General features: G+C 41.3%; 2 protein-coding genes across 3 annotated transcripts; both read right to left on the bottom strand.

Moving 5' to 3' along the window:
* Positions 1-959: 959 nt before the first annotated feature.
* LOC106908027 (von Willebrand factor C domain-containing protein 2-like) lies at positions 960-7,256 on the bottom strand. Its single transcript, XM_014973964.2, has 3 exons — positions 6,792-7,256; positions 6,211-6,340; positions 960-2,524 (listed from the first exon to the last, which is right to left on the bottom strand). The coding sequence occupies exons 1-3, from the start codon at positions 7,155-7,157 to the stop codon at positions 2,295-2,297; spliced, it is 726 nt and encodes a 241-aa protein (XP_014829450.1). The 5' UTR covers positions 7,158-7,256; the 3' UTR covers positions 960-2,294.
* A 1,166-nt stretch (positions 7,257-8,422) lies between these two features.
* smarce1 (SWI/SNF related BAF chromatin remodeling complex subunit E1) lies at positions 8,423-19,414 on the bottom strand. 2 transcript variants are annotated; one of them, XM_014973958.2, is made up of 11 exons: positions 19,340-19,414; positions 18,729-18,786; positions 17,854-17,897; positions 17,127-17,225; positions 14,950-15,042; positions 12,809-12,940; positions 11,577-11,748; positions 11,063-11,235; positions 10,873-10,974; positions 9,889-10,120; positions 8,423-9,451 (listed from the first exon to the last, which is right to left on the bottom strand). In XM_014973958.2, the coding sequence occupies exons 2-11, from the start codon at positions 18,733-18,735 to the stop codon at positions 9,123-9,125; spliced, it is 1,383 nt and encodes a 460-aa protein (XP_014829444.1). In that variant the 5' UTR covers positions 18,736-18,786; positions 19,340-19,414; the 3' UTR covers positions 8,423-9,122. The 2 variants fall into 2 exon arrangements, with proteins under 2 accessions (XP_014829444.1, XP_014829445.1); XM_014973959.2 differs by having other exon boundaries at positions 14,962-15,042.
* Positions 19,415-19,626: the final 212 nt, after the last annotated feature.

Here is a 19,626-nt window from a genome sequence, read left to right as displayed (position 1 = left end):
TCTTATTTTCAAGTCGTTAGTGTCACAGACTAACGGGGGAGATTACGGTTTGGGCTTTTAGCTTCCGAAGCCTGACGAAGCACAACAAGCCTCATAGCTTAACAGTAGCGCAGCTCTGGTGTCAGAGATCTGGTTCAGCTGTTCAGGTTCAAAGCTGCTGCTTTTAGAAAAATATGACTGTGTCCCTTAATGTCTCCGTGTTATTTCGTTTTATTACCTTTGCAAGTTTCTTGTGAAGAGCTCAGATAGGACGGTGTTTACAGCAGTATGTACAGGCGGATCAGTTGCTTGGCTCTCTGGCTCTGGTCTGCTCTCTCGTTCCCATAAACTCGCTCTTTCAGGCTGAATACAGAAGTGATTCCATGGAAATAACTCAGGGAGGCTCCTTTATTTATCATCCGTATCCCCGGTATTTTTAGGCTGATCCTGAGTGAAGTGAAGGCTGCAAACTTTGCTGTGCGGCGTTAGCTTCAACTGGTAGCGACAGATATTTACAAGCCATCTTCTTAATTCAGGATCGCTTGGAAATGAATGAAAACTTAAAAGCCCATTATATTAGGAAGACAACAATGTTCATAGTATTGCTTTTTTTGCATCAAAAATAGGACTTAGTCTTTTCTAGCAGTCATGGTAACTCAAAGCGGAAAAAAGTGAGCCGCATTAGCTCCTGGAGATGTGACGTCAACACCGTAGGTGCAAAGAGCCCATTGCTCAGGGGGCCCTGCTCTAAACGTTACATCACTGACAGGCGGCGGTGTATATGTTTCCTAACTGTGGCTAAAGCTGCTGCTAGCTGGTTTACTCATGATCGGAGGCTGGTTGGAGAATGGTAAATTGACAATGACTAATAACGGTTATCTAACACGTAAACACTGTTTTATAAAATACAGAAAGTGAACCTCTAAACGTTACAGCGCTGACAGAGAGTATATTTTTTCCTAAATGTGGTTAAAGCTGCTGCTAGGTGGTTTACTCTCCGATCGGAGGCTGTTTATTTTATACACAGTTAGAGAATGGTGAATTTACAATGATTAATAACAGCTATCTAACACTTAAATGCTGTTATTATTAAACTTACCTTTTATTATATCCTTAAGATTATGAGAATGCGGGAATTTTTCAGCTTGGTTCCCAAGGCAAAATCACACCGGAAGTAAAGATACCCAGGTTTGAGTTATGGCGGCCATTGTCTGACGTCACTGTGAAAAGGGTCTATAGTTCAAAATTAAGAGCCATAATAAAATTAAAGAGATTTATTAAAATAGGGAAATGGGTGTCCAAAAACTAGGTAAAGGACACAAAAAGTGATGGATAAATGAACACATAGATATTTAAGAAAAGATTTGGTCAGGATCAGAACATGAAATATGCGACACAGCTCTACAGAAACGATTTCTGTTTGCTCATCAGAATTCAATAACACCACACAAAATATTCACATTATCTACAAATGTCTACTAAATACATAAGGTCCAAGTCACATTTTTTAAAGGATTTCAATTTTCTCATTTGTTTTTTCCAATAATTGTAATAACTGAAAATGTGACTCATCACATCGGCTGACCTGCACAGTAGCATCACTTCAGATCAGTTAATCATAACCAGATCAATTTATCATAATCATAGATTATTTTACCAAGATCAGTTTATCTTAACCAGATCAGTGGTGGCCCCACTCAGGTGAGACAGAATGGAGTCAGGATGTGTTGCTGCATGTGGACATTAAATATGTTAAAATATGGTAAAATAATCAAATATGTTTTTGTAAATATATATTTTTGTTAGTACATTATTCACATGTCATTACTGTAACTCCAGTTGATTAGTGTCACAGAGTTCCAGACAGAAAGGTCAGGTAGTCTCAGTGAGAGCATCAGAACAGTTCTGGTTCTGGTGTGATGAGGTTTTTTCAGTCTGTAACAGGAATTATTCTGACTTTGACAAAAACAAAACATAATCTGTGTTTTACAAACAACAGATGTGGGCAAAATCTGGGCTTCCACCAGATTTCACCTGTTTGAAGTTGTGACAACAGTCCCTACTTTTCCGACACTTTTGATCATTTCCTCCATGTAATGTTGTTAGTAACAAATTTGATCTAATTTCATCATTAGGATGTATGTCATTATTTATCAGTGAACCTGAACTTAACTTAAATAATGCTGAATGCTGGTGAGCATTAGGAACCAGGGGCTGGAGTCATGATTCCCAAACATTCATTGCTCTGAGTCCCACTGACTGAGACCTGGGGGTTGTTTGTAACTGACCAGTACCTCTGCTTCAGTCAGTTTGCTTTAGGGTATCAGATCTAGTCTAGGGAACAGTCTCCCTGCCACATCCTCATCCATGGGGGCGTCAGTGCGGGTACGGAGTGTGGAGCTGGGCAGGGGGCGCTGTTCGCAGGTGGCCTGGGGGTGGGTGTGCCACGTTCCATCCCTGTATGTGCAGTAGCACACCGTCTCCTCGTCGATGTTCACACGTTCCCCTGCTGGGATCACCCTGCTTCCGGCAAAACAATTGGGACCTAAAAGCACAGGAGACGGTGCAGAGCTTCACATAGTGCTTCTCCACAGGCATTCATTCTGATCATTTTGAACATTGCTACACATTATTGTTTTAATTAATCAATTAAAATGTTACTTTTAGAAAAAAAATAGCAAATACAAAAAATGGTTTTACTTATTAGGGGATAAAAATAAAGAAGTAAACCACATACATTGAAGGTAGCAGACCTGTATCTAATCTTCTAAATTTACCTGTTTGAAGAGTTTCAGTCTGGATTCAGAACTCATCGTAGCGCTGAAACAGAACTGCTGAAATCTACTAATGATATTCTCTTGGCTTCAGATAATGGATCTGTTCTGGTTTTGGTCTCAGAGCCGGTTTTGATCCAGTCCAACACAATATTCTCTTAGAACGGCCTGAACATGTATGTGGGTATCAAAGGAACAACATCAGGCTGGTTTAAATCCTGTCCGTCTGACAGGTTCCAGTTTGTTCATGTAAACGATAAATCTTCCCTTTCCAGAGTTACTTGTGGAGAACCACAGGGCTCTATGCTTGGACCAGTTCTTTTTGCAGTATGCTTCCAATTGGAAAAATCACCAGACATCATGGGATAAATTTTTACTTTTATACTGATGATACCGAGCTTTGTCTATCCATAAATCCTGATGACTCCAATCCGTCAGGTTTTATGGTGAGACAGACACTGTTTTTGGACCAGAGCCACTTCCTTTGATTAATACCTGGATCACGAATGATGAATTTTAGCCTTTATCTCAGTATTTTGTCATGATGATTTTGATGATGGCAAATTGCTTGTTTGTTTTGTTTTCCTCATGTAAAGCACATTGAATACATTTTTCTCCTAAAATGTGCAGTAGAAGTAAACTTCCCTTGTCTTGATGTTCTCTTTCTCAAATGCTGTTACTTCTATGCCAGTTCCTTCCTCACTCCTTCCAAAAAGTTCCACTTTTGTCTCATCAGTCCACAGAATATGTCCCCAAATATCTCTGACACCGAGACGTGTTTAGGTAAATGTGGCTCTTTGTGTACTTTGAGGTACGGAAGCCATTTTGACCAGCCTCTTTTATTGTTGAATCATGAACTCTGTCTTTATATGGAATCTTAGATGACCTGTTGATGCACTCTCTGAATAGTTCTAGTGGCTGACCTATTGGAAAGAAATTAGCCTACTTCATGTTGTCAGGCAGGTTCTGTTTAAGTGATTTCTTGATTCTACACACCTGGTAGTAATCACTTCAGCAAGAACTTCAATGACGCAAAAAAAAAAAGAAAAACATTTGATCATTTTCATCTCTCAGTCACAGGTGGTTCCTTCATGTGGCAGCGACATTTGAAACAATTAGCAGCAGTGGGAGGCGGAGGGGACAGGAAGCTCAGGCAGTCTGGAGCCAGATCTCACCAAGACACAGCTGACGTGAGGGAAATTGGAGCGATGGCAAAAAAAAAAAAAACAATGACGCAGCAAACCAAACCATCTGTTCTGCTGCCTGTCCAGACGTAACTGGATGGCACAAATTTAGTCTCACTGCCAAAGCAGCATGACCCAGGAAGCAACACTCAGAGCCTGCCCAGGTTCCAGTTGAGAGGTCAGACCATTGCTTTACAACTTGTGTTTCTTATTAAAAAAAGAAAAGAAGAAAAAGAAATGAAGCAGTGCAAAATGATTAGATTTTTCTGCAGCTCTCCACACTAATTCCACTAATATTTAAGAGGGTCTTAAAGGCTGAGAGGACATGTGTTACATAACAGGGACGCTTCTGTAAGCTGCAGTGAGGCTGAGGTGATGTAAGCGGCGCTGCAGGGTGAACACACACACATACACACACAACAGCTGCAGTAATGACCTCAACTGACTGGAGGATTCGACTTACGTGATGGAGAAGAGAACAGACTTTAAATTACTGTTAATTTACAAATCACTGACCAGTTTAGCACCACAACACATTACAGATCTGCTGCTGTTAAATGAAACTTCTCTGGTCTCCTAGGACACAAATTCACCTGTTTTTTTTCTGCTTTTGAGCCATAATAAATGAAACATTAACTAATATTTTGATGGCACTTGACAAAATGTTAAATGTTGACTGGTTTTCTCAATTGTTGATGACTTTGTATTTTTGTGTTTTTATGATGTGAAGCACTTTGAACTGCTTTGTTGCTGAAGTGTGATGTACAAACAAGTAAGTAAATGCTCAGCAATAACAATATGACTGGTTGTGAGTGAAAAAGGTGACCCGGTGAATTATCTGACACCAACATACATCAAAACAGACCTGATATCACAGCATAATGATGCAACCAACTGGATGCTAATTTTACATGACTTCAGTCAGTCTAGGAATCCTTCCTGTGCTAATGTGCTAAATGACCCACATCTTAAAATGCTTCTCTCTTACTGTACACTCCAACACCAACATATTGGTTCATTCCTTGTAATCCCTGGATTCTAGTTCAGTCTGCTGCTTTTACTAATATATGTGGAAGAAGGATCTGCTGGCAGGAACTCTGTGACCTTTCAGACTGGAACCAGGACAGGATGCGACCTGTACAATAAATCCAGACAAGAAAGTTCCTCTCACTGCGTATTCCACAGGCAGCTGTCAGTGGCGTTATAACCAGGCTGAAGCAGCTGCTTTTCTTCCTGTAAAGTGCCTTGAGGTGACGTTTGTTTATAATAATATAAATGGATTTATCTGAACTGGGAACTGTGTCTTTGCTCAGCCACATTCAGGAATCCCTGGAGCTTCACCATTACTGACAACAGCCCAAGTAAGAGGTAGAGTCTGGGCAAGGATTAAAAGTTTAAGATAAAAACGATTTGGATGTTTGTTTGCTTGTGTTTTACTGTGTTTTGATTCTTAACCGTTTTGGGCCAAAGTGGGCCGCAAAGCAGGCTGGTGCCAAGTTTTATCAGATTAGTTTCGCAGAGCTTTGAGTTCTTTCAGAATGAGCTCGGAACGTTATGTCCGAGTTTTCTCTTCCTCTCCTCTCAGACCTGCCTGGATATGTCAGTACAGTCCTTGGAGATGGATAGAAGGGTGAGATAGTCGTTGTTAGTGGGGTTTAGAGAGCACTAATGCCATTGCTGCCACGTTCCACCAGGGGTTTGCCAATTGCTGCTGGCTAGTCTGAAGGAGCTGAGTGGGGGAGGACTGCTCTGAGACTCAGAAGTTTGGAAGCTGCAGCTCAGAGGAGGAACTTCATCTCGCGGGCGGGGCTAGGTCCACCCAGGCATTTTGCACTGTGGAATGGTTGCCATGGAGATTAAATTATTTCTCATACATGAAAAAAATTCAAGGCAAGGCAACACTACAGGTATGTTTTTGATGAGGAAAAGTTGTTTATGTTTATTATGTGTGTGTGTGCGCAAGGCTTGTTGTTTATTCACTCTTCCATCTATTGTTCCATAATAACACACCTCAGACACTGAGAGCTGTTTGGTTATTATTTCCTAATAATCAGGTAGGGCTCTGACTTAGTGATTCTGATTAAAACCTCTAACTTTGGCTCTTGTTAAGAGTTGCTCTTAGCTAAACCAAAACATTACTTTACAGTAACTCAGTACATTTATTCTTGTTATACAGATTATTTTTTATTTTGTGGTAGTATGTCTAACTAATTTCAAATCGCCAAAGACAGTAAAGTTTGACAGTGACATGACTGGAGCTGGACCAGTCTTACCAGTCTTACAGATGGGACAGCAGTGGTTGGGCTCATAGGTGGGGTTCACGCAGTGAGGGGCCGGGCAGTCGGAAATGCTGCAGTACACCTCTCTGTTGGCCTCGCAGCGACACCGCTCACACCTCGACACCTGGAAGACACGAAACATGCTGCACCAAATTATTAAGAACAGAAAATGTCAAAAACAATTATAAAATAGAAAACAAAGTTACGCCTTGAAGTTCGAAAAGATTAAGCATTGTCACAAGATGGAGAAAAGTTTGGAAACAATAGTGTAACTTGATTTGCTTTATTTTCCCCCTGCTTGTACTTAAATTAAGACTTTGAAACAAACATGCAGACGGTATTTAGCTCGGGCTGTACCGATAAATCGGCATCGATTTCCTTAATTTTGGGAGATCTTAAAAGCTGATGCTTAAATGTGAAGCTGATCTTATCCACTGATCTTATCTACCTCAGCAAAGGTCTAAATATCAGTCGAAGGGTCAGCCTCATGAGGTGCACCGGCACGGGGAGTGGAGGGGCAGAGCGGGACGGGACCGGACAGAGAGGAGGGATGGAGAAGTCTGATTCTGTCTCACCCTGAACTCCTCCAGCAGTCTGTAGGTTTTGCCTCCGTAGACGCAGACCCTGGCCATGGCCTCACACACAGGGCAGCACGCCTTATACCTGATCCGCGTGCACTGCGGGTGGATGCGGGGACACCTGGGTCGGACGCACACGGGGCCGTCCACGGTGCAGGTGCAGGGGCACGCCGTGGGGCTCGGGTAGTAAACCTCTCCGATGCTGTACACGAAGCCATGGTCGTCAATGCACCACTTGCCCCGGTAGTCCCCAAACTCGTAGTCCGGCTCTGTTTTGGTGGAGTACTCCTGCGCCGCGCGCCCAGGAACCAGCAGCAGCACCGCGAGCGCGACGGAGAGGCCGGGGAGCACGCGCTTCACCATGGTGGCCAGGTTGAAGTGAGCGGCTGCTTCTGCTGCGCTCCTGTGAGCGCATCCTCACACCGACAGGGCGGCAGTGACGCGCGTGGGGGCGTCACTGCCGCCCTGCATCCCTCTGGTTCACCCAGAGGCTTCAAAAGTGTCAGGTTGTTTATGGATCCAAAATATTGATCTGACTAAACTCTTTCTTTCCTTCTTTCTTTCTTTGGCTCTCAAAAGAGATTGAACTTTGGAAACAATCTGCCACTTCATGAACTATAAAACTGTTCTTTACACCAGGGACCCCAAAGGGCACGAGATTCTGGCCGGGGGACCCTTTCCAAACTCATAGACTATGCTACAAATAACACTAAATTTTCCCCTTTTTTATCACTTTTATTTACTATTCAATAATTATTACATTCATTTAGCATAAATGCTAACCTCATACTTTCTGATTTTAGTAGGCAACAAGCCATGTGGTGTTAAAACGTTTTGCTAACAGATGACTGGCAAATAAACTCACTTTAGGATTCAGGCCATTATTTTAGGAAGGTCACAGTTATGACTTTATTAATCTGATTTATTGTGTGCTTAGTTTTGTCACTTTATTTTTATGCTTTTATTTAGTTTACTGACGTTCAGCACCTTGTTTCAGCTGTGGCTGGTGTTGATGTGTTTTACAAAGAAAGTTAACGTTCCAGGCGAGAGGCGGTGTCACCCTGGACAGGTCGACAGTCTGTCGCTAAGAAAATGTCATAATTTTATATTTATCCCATGAATTTTTATTTCCTCTCCACTAGTTTTTTTTTTTTTTCCAGCAGGGCTGCTGGATGGTTCTTCTGGCGTTTTTCTACTTTTTCCATTTCTAACTTGAGGAGCAAAGTGATACATTTGACTGGCAGTCAATCAGAAAGATTACCATGGTAAACATTTTTATTTTTCCCTGTGTGTGACATTACATAAGCTATTTTAACCCAGATTTTGTAACGATTAAAAAAATTACATGCATAAAATCATCAAATGCAGGTTCACTTTTCAATTATACGATCACCATATTTGTAATTCATTTAAAAATGTCAGTTTCATTCTAAATTAAATATTTTAAAAAATTTTGTCAAGTGAATTGAGATGACTGAATTGCCCCAATATGACTAAAATGAATTGAACTGAACATAAGTTCACATGGAAAGGTCATAGTGCATGTTAGGAGCTAAATATGGCCAACATTTTGTTAGTAGAGTACGTCAAGATAAATCAAAACTAAAAAAAAGTCACCCACTCACAGATTGGGAAATCAAATTTATTTGAATCAATAAGATCAGACAGTACAAAAAGAGGCAGATTACTAAAAGGTCCATTTCAAGTAAGAAACCAGTCCTTTGAATGGATAAGTGAGGTTACCTTTGAATGGGTGTGGCCCATGCACTTCTCTGATGTATGTAAATGATTCTAATGTCAGCAGAAACAGGCAAATAAAAGATACAGTCAGTAGAAAATATGATGGAAAACCATTACAGAAACAACATGGAGAACATATCTGGTGTTTCAGCAGAAACACGGGGATGAAACGACGACGCTGACTTTAAACTCACCAAGTCATCAGATATCAGCTTGCTTAGTTTTATTCCACATATTCTAAAGGTTCCTCTTATCTGCAGGAACCTCAAACTGTTGCAGAATCATACTTAGCTGAGCATGCAGAAGGTTGGGAATCAACAGAAACCAAACAGAGCTTCTTCCAGCCAGCTGAGTCAGAAATGTTTCAGAAAAGCTGAGTTGGTCAAAAGGGAAGATTTACAGGTGGAGTATAGTCTCAGGTGTGTGACAGGAAAGCAAGAAGTAACAGAACCAGTTGTGTGTTCCCTACAGACTAGCAGAACGTTGGTCTGTCAGGTGAGACGGATGGAGCAGTAATGAACCCATCTGGTTCACAACTTCACCACTAGAGGGCCCACCTCTACAGCTACCACTCTGTTCTAACTAAACTCACACATCATACTGTTGGCTACTCTGATTGGGCAGAAGTAGAGGTGTTGGGGGGGCTACTTCTTCTGAGGAGGGTGGGGGCGCTGCAGCCCCAGGGTTCGGGCCTTCCTGTCCCACTGAGGGGTCCATTGGCGCTGGGGCCCCGACGCTGCCATCTGCTGGAGGGGGCAAGCTGTTGCTGTCATCACTGGGGGCGCTGCTGACCGGGGTGCTGCTCTCCCTTGGGGGGTCGGAGGGAGGGGCTGCTTTGTCAGAGGCAGACGGGGGTTCAGGCAGCGGAGAGGCAGTAGACTGCTGGTCAGAGGGAGGCTCAGCCGGCGCTGCCTCATCTGGGGGAGCAGGACACACACACACGTTTACACACTTAAAGGTGACCCATCATGTTTCTTGAACAGGTTAGGATAGGACTATGGCCTATACAAAACATTTTTTTGCACATATAATTCTTAGATAATGAGATTTTATACTGCTCAGTTCTGCCTACTGTGAGCTCCTTTCACAATGAGCTGTTTTAGTCTGCTGTCACTTTAAACCAAACAAGCTGCTGGCCACGCCCCCTCAACAATGTGAAAATGGCTTCAAACAAATGTGCAATTATACAACCGTGCATATGTGAAAAGCAGACATGGAGCCTCCTGCACAGCCAACAAAAATGCAGCAAGGGGTTTCTGGATGGTAAGTCAACAACAAAACTTGTCTTTTCCAACAAGTTTTGTTGTTGGAAAACTTGTACAATGACGCGCTCACAGTGTGGAAGCATTAGTACCTGTCTCCATTGGTGTGGGCTTGTCTTCCTCTGTGGTCCCTGAGGTGGCGCTAGCGTTGCTCTGCTCTGCAGCCTTGTTGGCCGCAGCTTCCTGTTGCTGCTGTGCTGCTTTCTCCGCCTGCTCGGCCGCTTCTCGCTCACGTTCCTCGGCTCTCCGCCTGGCCGCCTCCTCTGCAGCTGCCATCTCGGCTGCCAGCTTCTCCATGTCCACCTCCACCTTCAGGCTGCACAGCTGCACACGAGACAAGGCCAAACGCAGCACTGAGTACAGACAGGCCTGGTTCAGGCAAGACGGTTTTACAACATGAACAACATATTTCCTCCACAGTTTTAACAGATGTGGGCAATACAATTTTAATTTTTTTAAATGCCAGTATGACTGTAGAGCAAAAACAAAGAGGATGTGGAGCTGAGTTTAGCCTCAGATACTGGTTGTTTAAAAACGTCTTCAGGCGACCTGGAGACGGGATTTAGGGTGAACCTGGGACATTCCAGCACTAAGTATTTAATTAATGGTTTGATTTGATTGGATAACAAAACTTCAACAAGAGAACAAACAGCAGAAATAATTGAGAGAATTTTCAAGGTCATTAAATAACATTTGTTATGACTATACTTGTTACTTATGATGTGTGTCAGGGATAATCATATTTACACATCATACTTTAAAAATCACTTTTAACTATTTGCTTGTTGTTGCTGTGGCAAAATAATTTCCCACATGGGATTAATAAAGTTTCTCTTTCACAGAACAAGAATAAAATTGGAAAGATGTAGAAAGAAAATATCAAGGCTGACAAAAATGTTGAGTAAGAAACAAAAAATCAATATCTGAACTGGAAGAAAGCTGAAGGACAGGGGCAAAAAAAACATGTCCTGATCCTATTTTTAGAATTTCATAATAATTTCCACAAACACACATTACACCTGTAGCTACAGTGAGGCTGGATCTTATTTAGTTCCAATCGTTGAGTGGAATCTCACCCGCTTGAGTTCAGTGTTGAAGGAATCAGTAGTCTCCAGGAAGCGTCTCTTCTTCTCTTGGTGGCGATCTTCGATCTGCAGAAGCTCCGCCTCCAGTTTCCTCTGAAATGACCCGCAGACAGCCGCTCAGAGGAAACCGCCATCAACCTTAACATAACCAACAGCCACACGCCTCATCCAGCCAACCAACCTGGTGCACCATGAGGGACTGGACCTGCCTCTTGAGGACCTGCATGCGGGCCGTGGTGACCACAGAGCGGACATCGGGGACAACAATCTCGCTGAGGATGTCGCTGATGAGTCGGTGGTTCCTTTGGAAACGAGCGGCGGCCGAGTGCTTCACTGAAAAGCCGTCATCGTAGTCTGGGCACAGAAAGAAAAGCCAACATCAAGCTTCAACATCAGCAGCTAGCTAAACCAGAGCTGTCCAGTTAGCAGAGTGGTCCCCATAGTCGGTCCTTGAGGGCCGGCATCCTGCATGTTTTAGTTCTCTCCCTAGTTTAGCGCGCCTGGATCAAATGATGGCTCATTAGAGGCCTAAGAAGAACACTGACATGTTGAAAAGGTTGTTACTACCACCAGGGAACATGCAGGATGCCGGCCCTCCAGGACAGACTTTGGGGACCACTGAGTTAGAATGTCCCAAGTCAGGTCCCTGTGCTGGTCCTCAGAGGGTTTTAGGAGGTTTATGAATGTGAACTTGCCATCGGGGTCCTCGGCAGGCTGGATGCTCATGTACGGCTCTCCCTTGTCCATGCGACTCTGCCTCTGCCTGCTCTCCTCCTCCATGGCAGCCTCAGCACGGTTCTTGGCGTTTACATAGGCCAAGTAAGCTGGAGAGTTGTGGTAAGCTTTCAACGAGTCGTTGTACTCGATCTGCAGGCAAAAACGTTCCGTTAGCAGCCAACCTCCAGGAATGAATCAGCAAACATCTGGATAACACTGGGAGGGGTCAACCAACTGAACCATTCATTTAGGAATCAGTTATTGATTATTCTCATGTTTACCGGATAAAAAAAATGACTCAATTTTTGCAGATTCTTAATTGAACCACTTAAAGATTATTTTAAACAACTTTAGAAATGCATTACACTTGAAAATAAATAATTTCATTCTGTTTGTAAATAGGAAAACTTTCTAAAACGGAATAACAGCATTTCTTTAGTGAATGTTTAATCAATCATAGTAAAGAACGCATCTGCAGCAAAAACAATCCCATCAACAGGTGCAGTGCAGAGCTAATCTGATGACTGCTTTCTTAATTAAGTAAACAGATAACAAAATGTGCATAACAAGAGATTTTTTTTATTCTTAGATTATAATCAGGTGAAGCTAGGACTATGCCACTTGGGAAATTAGGGTAGAAGACACTTAAGGTTTTTGTCATCTTGTATACAAAATTTAGAGGGTTCTTGTACAGTTTGGACTTTATTATGTCAAAATGTCCTTTTTGAGTCTGCACTAAGGTGAACAATTAAATAATTACTGTTCCTTCAAGTTTGGTAGCAGCAGGAGAGAGCAGACAGCTTGCAATAATTAAACTACAGATTTATCATTCATCCTATGAAGTCCTGTGTCTAACTGTTCACTAGTTGTACATTATGAGTAACATAAATGAAAAAGCACTTTGCCGCTTCATCACAACATATAAACTAATCAAATATTGTCTGAATTAACATACACTGATAACTAGGGCTTGGACTTTAATGCATTCATTTTGATGGATTAATTATATATATCTTAACACGTCTAACTTTTTTTTAAAAACATACAAACGCCCTGATTTGAAACCGTCGTAGTTTTTTTCTGGTATGCCCATAAATCTGAGACAAAACAAAGCGATGAAGGAAAACCTGCTTCTAAAACCGATCTGCTGAAAAAGATTGTAGTTGTGTTCAAGTTATGCAAAAAGGAGTGAGCCTGTCAGAGTACAAACCTTTTCAGCTTCGTACTCATTCAGGTAGTCCTGCTTCTCCTCGTCAGTCAGGTCCCTCCACATCCCTCCGATAATCTTCCCAATCTCCCAGAGCTTCAGGTCTGGATTGGAGGCCTTCACCTGGTCCCATACCTTTAGGGTGATGGAAGATGCAAACATATGGGCACACACCATCAGATCACATCCACTTTAATGAGAGAAAAAGAAGACAAAAGGAAATAAAGGAGGAAAAAAACAAAGACAGAAGCAGTCAACTAGTATTTATTTTTTGCAGAAAGACTTAAGGAAACAAAAAAGTGCATCTCAATAAATTATAATATTCTCAAAGAGGTTGTTTTTTTTTTCCCAGTAATTCAATTCAAAAATAGTTAAAGTGGGTTATTGCTATAATATCTGTTCAGAGTGCCGTTCCAAGAACATAAATGCAAAGATGGGTGGAAGGAAACGTGTGTTGGGTCAGAGTAATCCTTTCAAATGACATTAAATTTGTATTTTATTTGGAAATAGAAGGTCTCGGAGTCTGCAGAGTGGAGAGGAACAGAATCCAAGCTGCTGAGGTGTAGAGAGACTTCCCAGTCAGAGCAGCGCTCCAACACTTTCCCCTCTGCAGACAAGCTTTATGGAAAACCCTGCTTTTGTTTTCCAGGATGTCTTGGTACTGAGCCACTCCACAGAGAATCAGAACCTGCTTTAATAAACAGAGTGGCAGCACGTTGGAGCAGCTCTGTTACTTTCATTGACATTTTTCAGTTTTCAAACTTCCACTCCTTCCTTTCTGGGAAAAAACTGCTTTTTTTGGACAACTGCTCCTTCATGTTTTGGATTCTGTCCAGCTGGATTGATTTTTGCCAATATTTTTAACACTTTGTTCTTTTGCTAAAAGCCATAGCGATAACAACATAATTTAATTTCCCTTTGGGATCAATAAAGTATTTAGCGAAATCACCAGTTCAGCACCTGCTCTACTGTAACAATACATCATTCTAACTGAACTACTGAATATTAGGCTAATAAAGTTATTTACACCCACATGCAGCTTTGTGTGGTCAGAGGTTTGGTTTTTCATAGAGTGTCTGGTGTTGCCTCCCGTTCAGCCTGCTGCACTTTTCATTTCATGGCTTATTTTACCAACAGCCCTGATGACTGCAGCTATATCTTCATTTTTCCTCTAATTGGGACCAAAAGAGGAAGAAATGATCATATTTCATTTGACCTTTGCATGCTAAATATGAATGATTGTTTGGTAAAAATTTACAGTTTGAGAAAAACCCCATCACCATGGATATGCGTCTCTTATTTAGAGGGACTCAACACATCTCACTGAGTTGATCTTATAGTGAACAAAACTGTTTTCATATTCCTGGTAATTAATGCCACAGCCACTGAAATTTGGGACATTTTTCCTGTTTATTCGCTCACTTGCAGACAACGATATTCACTAATGTCAGTTTGTTAGCATAACTTATTGTATGACAACATGCTTGCTAATGCTGATTCAGCAAGTTAAATACAGGTAACCATGGTGACCAGTGACAGCTTAAAGGCCAGCACCCGCCTATGTTTACAAATAGGCATGCCTTTCAGAAGGTAAACCTTTCTATGGTAAAAATCTTTTTTGTTGGTCTGTGTAATATTCAAATTTCTGACGAGTCGATTTAGAGTTTCTAATAGCTGTGAGCTAGAATAATCCAAACTTACTGAAATACATGCTGGAAACATAAAACTCCAATCTGATTCTTCGAAATGAATTACTGAAATAGATTTGGATTTCCCTGATATTGAAATTCGTTGAAATCCACTTGGAAGGTGAAACATGGAGCTGATGGATTTATGGCTGCACAGTCAGAGAGCAGAATGTCTTCAGCAGCAGGTGAGGATGACATTAGAACTGTAAAACTATGAGAGCAAGAGAGGAAATAAGAGCAGCAGAGGAAGTGAATGTAGCATCTAGAAATAGAAGATGCTGGAGGTTGTTGAAAATTAAAAGCTGACAGAAAAAGAGTGGAGTAGCTCCATTTGGTGGTGGAGGAGGTGGTGGTGAGGCGTCATGGCTTGGCTGTTTCCCGCCCTCAAACCCCTGCAGACTGTCAGGGGAGGGGAGGACAAGCAGTAAAAGCAGACACCGTAGATGGGTGTCTTACCTTCCTGCTTACCTTCCGGCTGTACCGCATGTAAGGCATCAGAGGCTTGTCTGGAGGTTTGGGAGGCTTTGGGACGGTGATCCCTGATGAGTTCTGTGGAAAAGGAGAGGAGAAGAGAAATGAAAGGATTTCAGGTGGGACAGCGGGATGGGGGGATGAGGAGGGAGGGACAGCAGGCGAGGAGGAAGAGGAGAGAAGAACAAAGTGATCATAGAACTCCAGCTCTGGAGGTCCGCTGATAACAATCAGACACACCACTAACCCCTCCCTCCCTCTTTCCTCATGGTGTCATAACCCTCTTTAATAGGCAGTCAGCTGTTTGCAGCAGAGCGCCGCCCTGGCTGTCATTAGGAGAGTGTTAAAAACACTGGTAGCTCTAAATGCTACAGGTCTGTTCCAGGGTTGTTATGAAGAGCAGATGACAGTTGAAACCACAAGTTTACATACACTGTTTTTCCCCCCACTCACTGTCTTAAGTTAAGTTAGACCAAACTTTTCTAGTTCTAAGTCAGTTACAATCACTGATATTTCTATTTGTTAAAAGTCAGAATGTGTAATTTATCTGTTGATGTCTTCAGAACCAGACGTTTCCATCCATGTCCTCAGAGTGTGGTAGGATTGCTCTGAGCCTTCTTCCTGAGTGGCCTAACAAAATTAGTCTGACCATGCGTTTATATGAACCAGGCTTTATCCAGACGCACTGACATGTGTAGACCTGTGAAGAAGAATCTACTTGTATTTCCATCTGTACTGAACATAAAACCAGTCACAGTAGTGTGTTGGTTCTGTGTCTTCAGACCCGCTCCATGCTCCAGTAAAGGCTGGGATGTTACTGCATTTCTTAATGACTACTATTTGGTTTCCATGGAGCTGAGTCCAACCAGATTATTCAAATGAGAGCGTCTACATTACATGTTTTATTGCCATTAGCCATTTATTCTGACTTCTCATGTCTATGTGGATGTGGCTGATGTCCTACCAGCTTCAACAGCATCTTAAGGACTTTAGCTTTAGCTCTGGACCAGAACCTGTCTCCTTGTTGAGTGGAATAGAATTTTTTTATTCTAACTGAAATAGAACAAGAGAAGTTTGGCCTGATTTTACTTTGGAAAGAGAAAAAAAATGTTTTGTGTCTTTTATTAGGTGCATCTTCTGGTTTCATCCAGCACAATAAAAACATTTATTTAAAAATTAAGTCAGCACAATTTAAGAAAATTATGAAAAACTATCACTTAAAATAGCAAAAGTGATATTAATTGCATTTAGTACATGTTTTTCATGTACTTGTGATGTTTTACCTCCGTACAATGTGCTCACCACTCTGAGCTTTAACAAAACCTACAGCAGGCGAGGCCACAGAGGACAGCTCAGCCCTGTTTTCTCATTTCCAACGGTATGGGTCGGTTCAGTGTGCCATTTTATAATCCGGCATATTCTAGCAAATATTTCCACCTCCAGCTGGACTCCAACTGGGCAGCCGGGGTGAAACCCAAACACCTGACGTAGCGTCATGCTAAAGCAGCAACAAACATGATGCACCACTATGTCTTGTCGCAAGTAAACATAATTCATCTCCTTCTTTGAAAGAAGAACACATTTTATTACCTAAAATGCAATAACAGCATTCCTTTAGTGAATGTCTGATCGTTCACTAAAGGATCTGCAGTTAAAAATCCTTCTGACATCAACAAGAGTTCAGCTCTTTCTCCTGGAATTATCAATACAGTGGAGGACTGATGTGCTGAGTATTTACTGGATTTACTGATTAAAAATTGGACATTTTTCTTAACAGAATGTGAACCAGGTGAAGTTAAAAGTGCTGCTTGAGAAGTTCTAGATAGAACAGGTTTACAGACAAAGTTTGTTTTTCTTATCTTAATACAAAATGTCCATATTCTGTGCAGTTTTGGTTTAATTACTGCTCTGTGTTTTCAGCAAAATGGCCTTTTTGTATTCTGTAGTCCTGTTTATCACTAAATCAGTTGAAGATTAATTCAATAATGAATGAAGCCTCATTAAAAAAAGGGGTTAAAAAAAAACCTTTTTACATTCACACAAATAATTATTGTTTTCTTAATGCTTCCCTGAAAAGTCAATAACATATCAAATCATATTCCACCACCCACCACCCCCCAAATTTCCAAGTCCCATTTTGAAATCCTTCTTCCATTCATTACCCTGCTGGAGCCTCCGGAGCTCCCTCCCAGCCGGAGGTTGTTGTAGGCCAGATGACTGTAAGGGTTGTAGCCCACAAACCCTGGGGTGGAAGGCATTTGCTGATGGAAGACAAATGAGACAAAACACGAATGAGAAATGGCTCACAAACAAGAGGAGGAAGACGGACAAACATAAAAAAAGTAAAAAGAAAGAAACAAAAAGGAGTGGAAAACATGAGCAGTTGTTTTGATGACCTCAACATGCAAGGGAAAAAAGAAAGAAATGGCCAGAGGACCGGCATTCAGAGTGAGAGCACAACATGTCAACGCTGCATGGAGGATTAAAGCTTGGTTTAGTTTCTGCAGAGAACAAACTCCGTTTAACTAAACCCGTGTCTGGACCAGAACCGTTCACAATGTTGCACCCTGCTGTGAATGCGAGGAAATGAAAGGCCAAAAAAAAAAAAAAAAACACAGACTGCTGACTCAAGTTCACAAAGATTTCTACCCAACCTAGGAGGATAGAGATCTTGACTCAAACAGCTACATTCTGTTAAAAGGCTAGAAATGGTTTTAAGATGGGAAGAAGCAGGAGCCAAAGTGATTATGGAGAGCTGAACAAGATTTGTGGCAACCTTAGTGAATTCAGATAGAGAAGGAATATGGAAAAGCAAAAAGTAGAGGACAGCAGCCCAGCTGTTGGCCAGCTAGGAGGAAGAGAGGCTGCAGCTGCTGGTTAGATACTCACTGTTGTTGGGGCGGGAGGGGGAGGTGGAGCGTAGGATGGGCGCTCTGTGCAGGAGCAGAGAAAAGAGACACATGACAACCTGAGTCTGACCACAGTGCTCAGCTGCGTTTCCACTGACCATATAATTGCGCAATTTGACATTTCAAAAGTAATGAAGTGTCAAATTTCATTATTTGACATTTATTTGAAATCTGCTTAATAGAAACATGCTACATTTTGGTGCTAGGAAGAGATGTTTCCTTTGGTTGTATAAAAGTTGGTTTATTTTGCAAATCTGCATTGGAAACACTTTTTTCCTTATCACACAAGTCACATGACCAACAACTGGATGTTGCCACTGACACAAACCATATAGAAGATGACAGGAAGCAGTTGGAAGATGATCCAACTGCTTCCCGATGAAAAAACTACTGAATTGTAATTAGACAAAAAGGTCCTGATCACAGTCATATGGATATATTACACCTTTTATGCAATATGTGCATGCATATTATGATATACATTATACATGTTGTATAATATGTGCACTATAAGCATATCATACAATATGTATAACATTGTATCTTATACATCTTATACATATTGTATAATATGCATAATTCTACACAATATGTAATATTATATAATCATATATATATATAATATTATTAATCTTGTACTCCAGTGGTGAGTAAATACAATAAATTTTATCCTGAAATGCATGACTAAGTGATTAGTCCACGGGAATGAGGCCCATATTTTCATATTAAAATGCTTAACATTTGTATTTTTTGTAGTATTAATATTGTTACAGAACTTTCCTTACAGCAGTATAAGGGAAATATGAATGTAAAAATCAAAATCATTAATAATGTGTTTTACACGTTTATACTTACTTGACATCTTTGCTGGACTCTGGATCGCAGAGATCAGACTGTTCTCATGTTGGTTAAACTGCAAAAAGAAAAAAAGCTTTAAGGCTTCAGCATTTTCAGCCACTAAAAGACAAGAATCAGAACCAAAATGTTTAAATTAAAGAAATATTATGTGCGGACTCCTAAGCGGTCTCGAAATTACTGGATATCTGCGATAAGCAGCAATGAAAGACGATCGACTTCTTCTTGAAAATCAGGCTAACTCTAATAGGCAAGGCCCGCTAGCTAAAGGGCTAACACTAATACGGAGGAATTTGCGCCTCGGTAAACATAAACAGTCTGACAGAGTTCATTTAAAAGACCCATTTACACGCAGAAACATAAACAGAAGCAAAATAAGTCCGCTGCTGAACTATTCACAGACTTACTCTGGTCGGAAGAATGGAATCAATATATTAGCGATGCTAAACTAACAGTTATCAGAACGTAACAGACCATCAAGAGCTCAGCAACGAGCCTAGCTACTAAGCTAACCAAAACCAGCATATTTAGTACATTTTAATTCAACTTATTTAAATATTAAGCAAAAAATTATTTTTTTATATGCACTAAGAAATTACTAACACACTCACTTTGTCACCCTTTGTTCCCTTCGACTAAGACGCCGCCTGTTCCGCTTCTCTCCATTTCACGCACAAACCGGTAGTGTTTAAACAAAACTATCCTTTCAGAATAAGAGCTTGACTACATGGGCGCTGGGAATTTTTCTCTTGTCCAGGATGGGTAGGGTACCCAAAAATTGTTCTCAAGATTAGCATTACTTCAGTATACTTAAAAGGCAACTGTCCAAGAAATCACTCAAGTAAGACAACAAAAGAATTTTGAGTAAAGACTACTATCACTACTTTTCTAACTGTTA

This window comes from Poecilia mexicana, unplaced genomic scaffold (genome assembly GCF_051168715.1).
Source record: "Poecilia mexicana isolate PSO_F unplaced genomic scaffold, ASM5116871v1 scaffold_8, whole genome shotgun sequence".
Taxonomy (NCBI): domain Eukaryota; kingdom Metazoa; phylum Chordata; class Actinopteri; order Cyprinodontiformes; family Poeciliidae; genus Poecilia; species Poecilia mexicana.
Note: the sequence above shows the minus strand (reverse complement) of the source record. Positions and strands in the feature narration are given on the sequence as shown.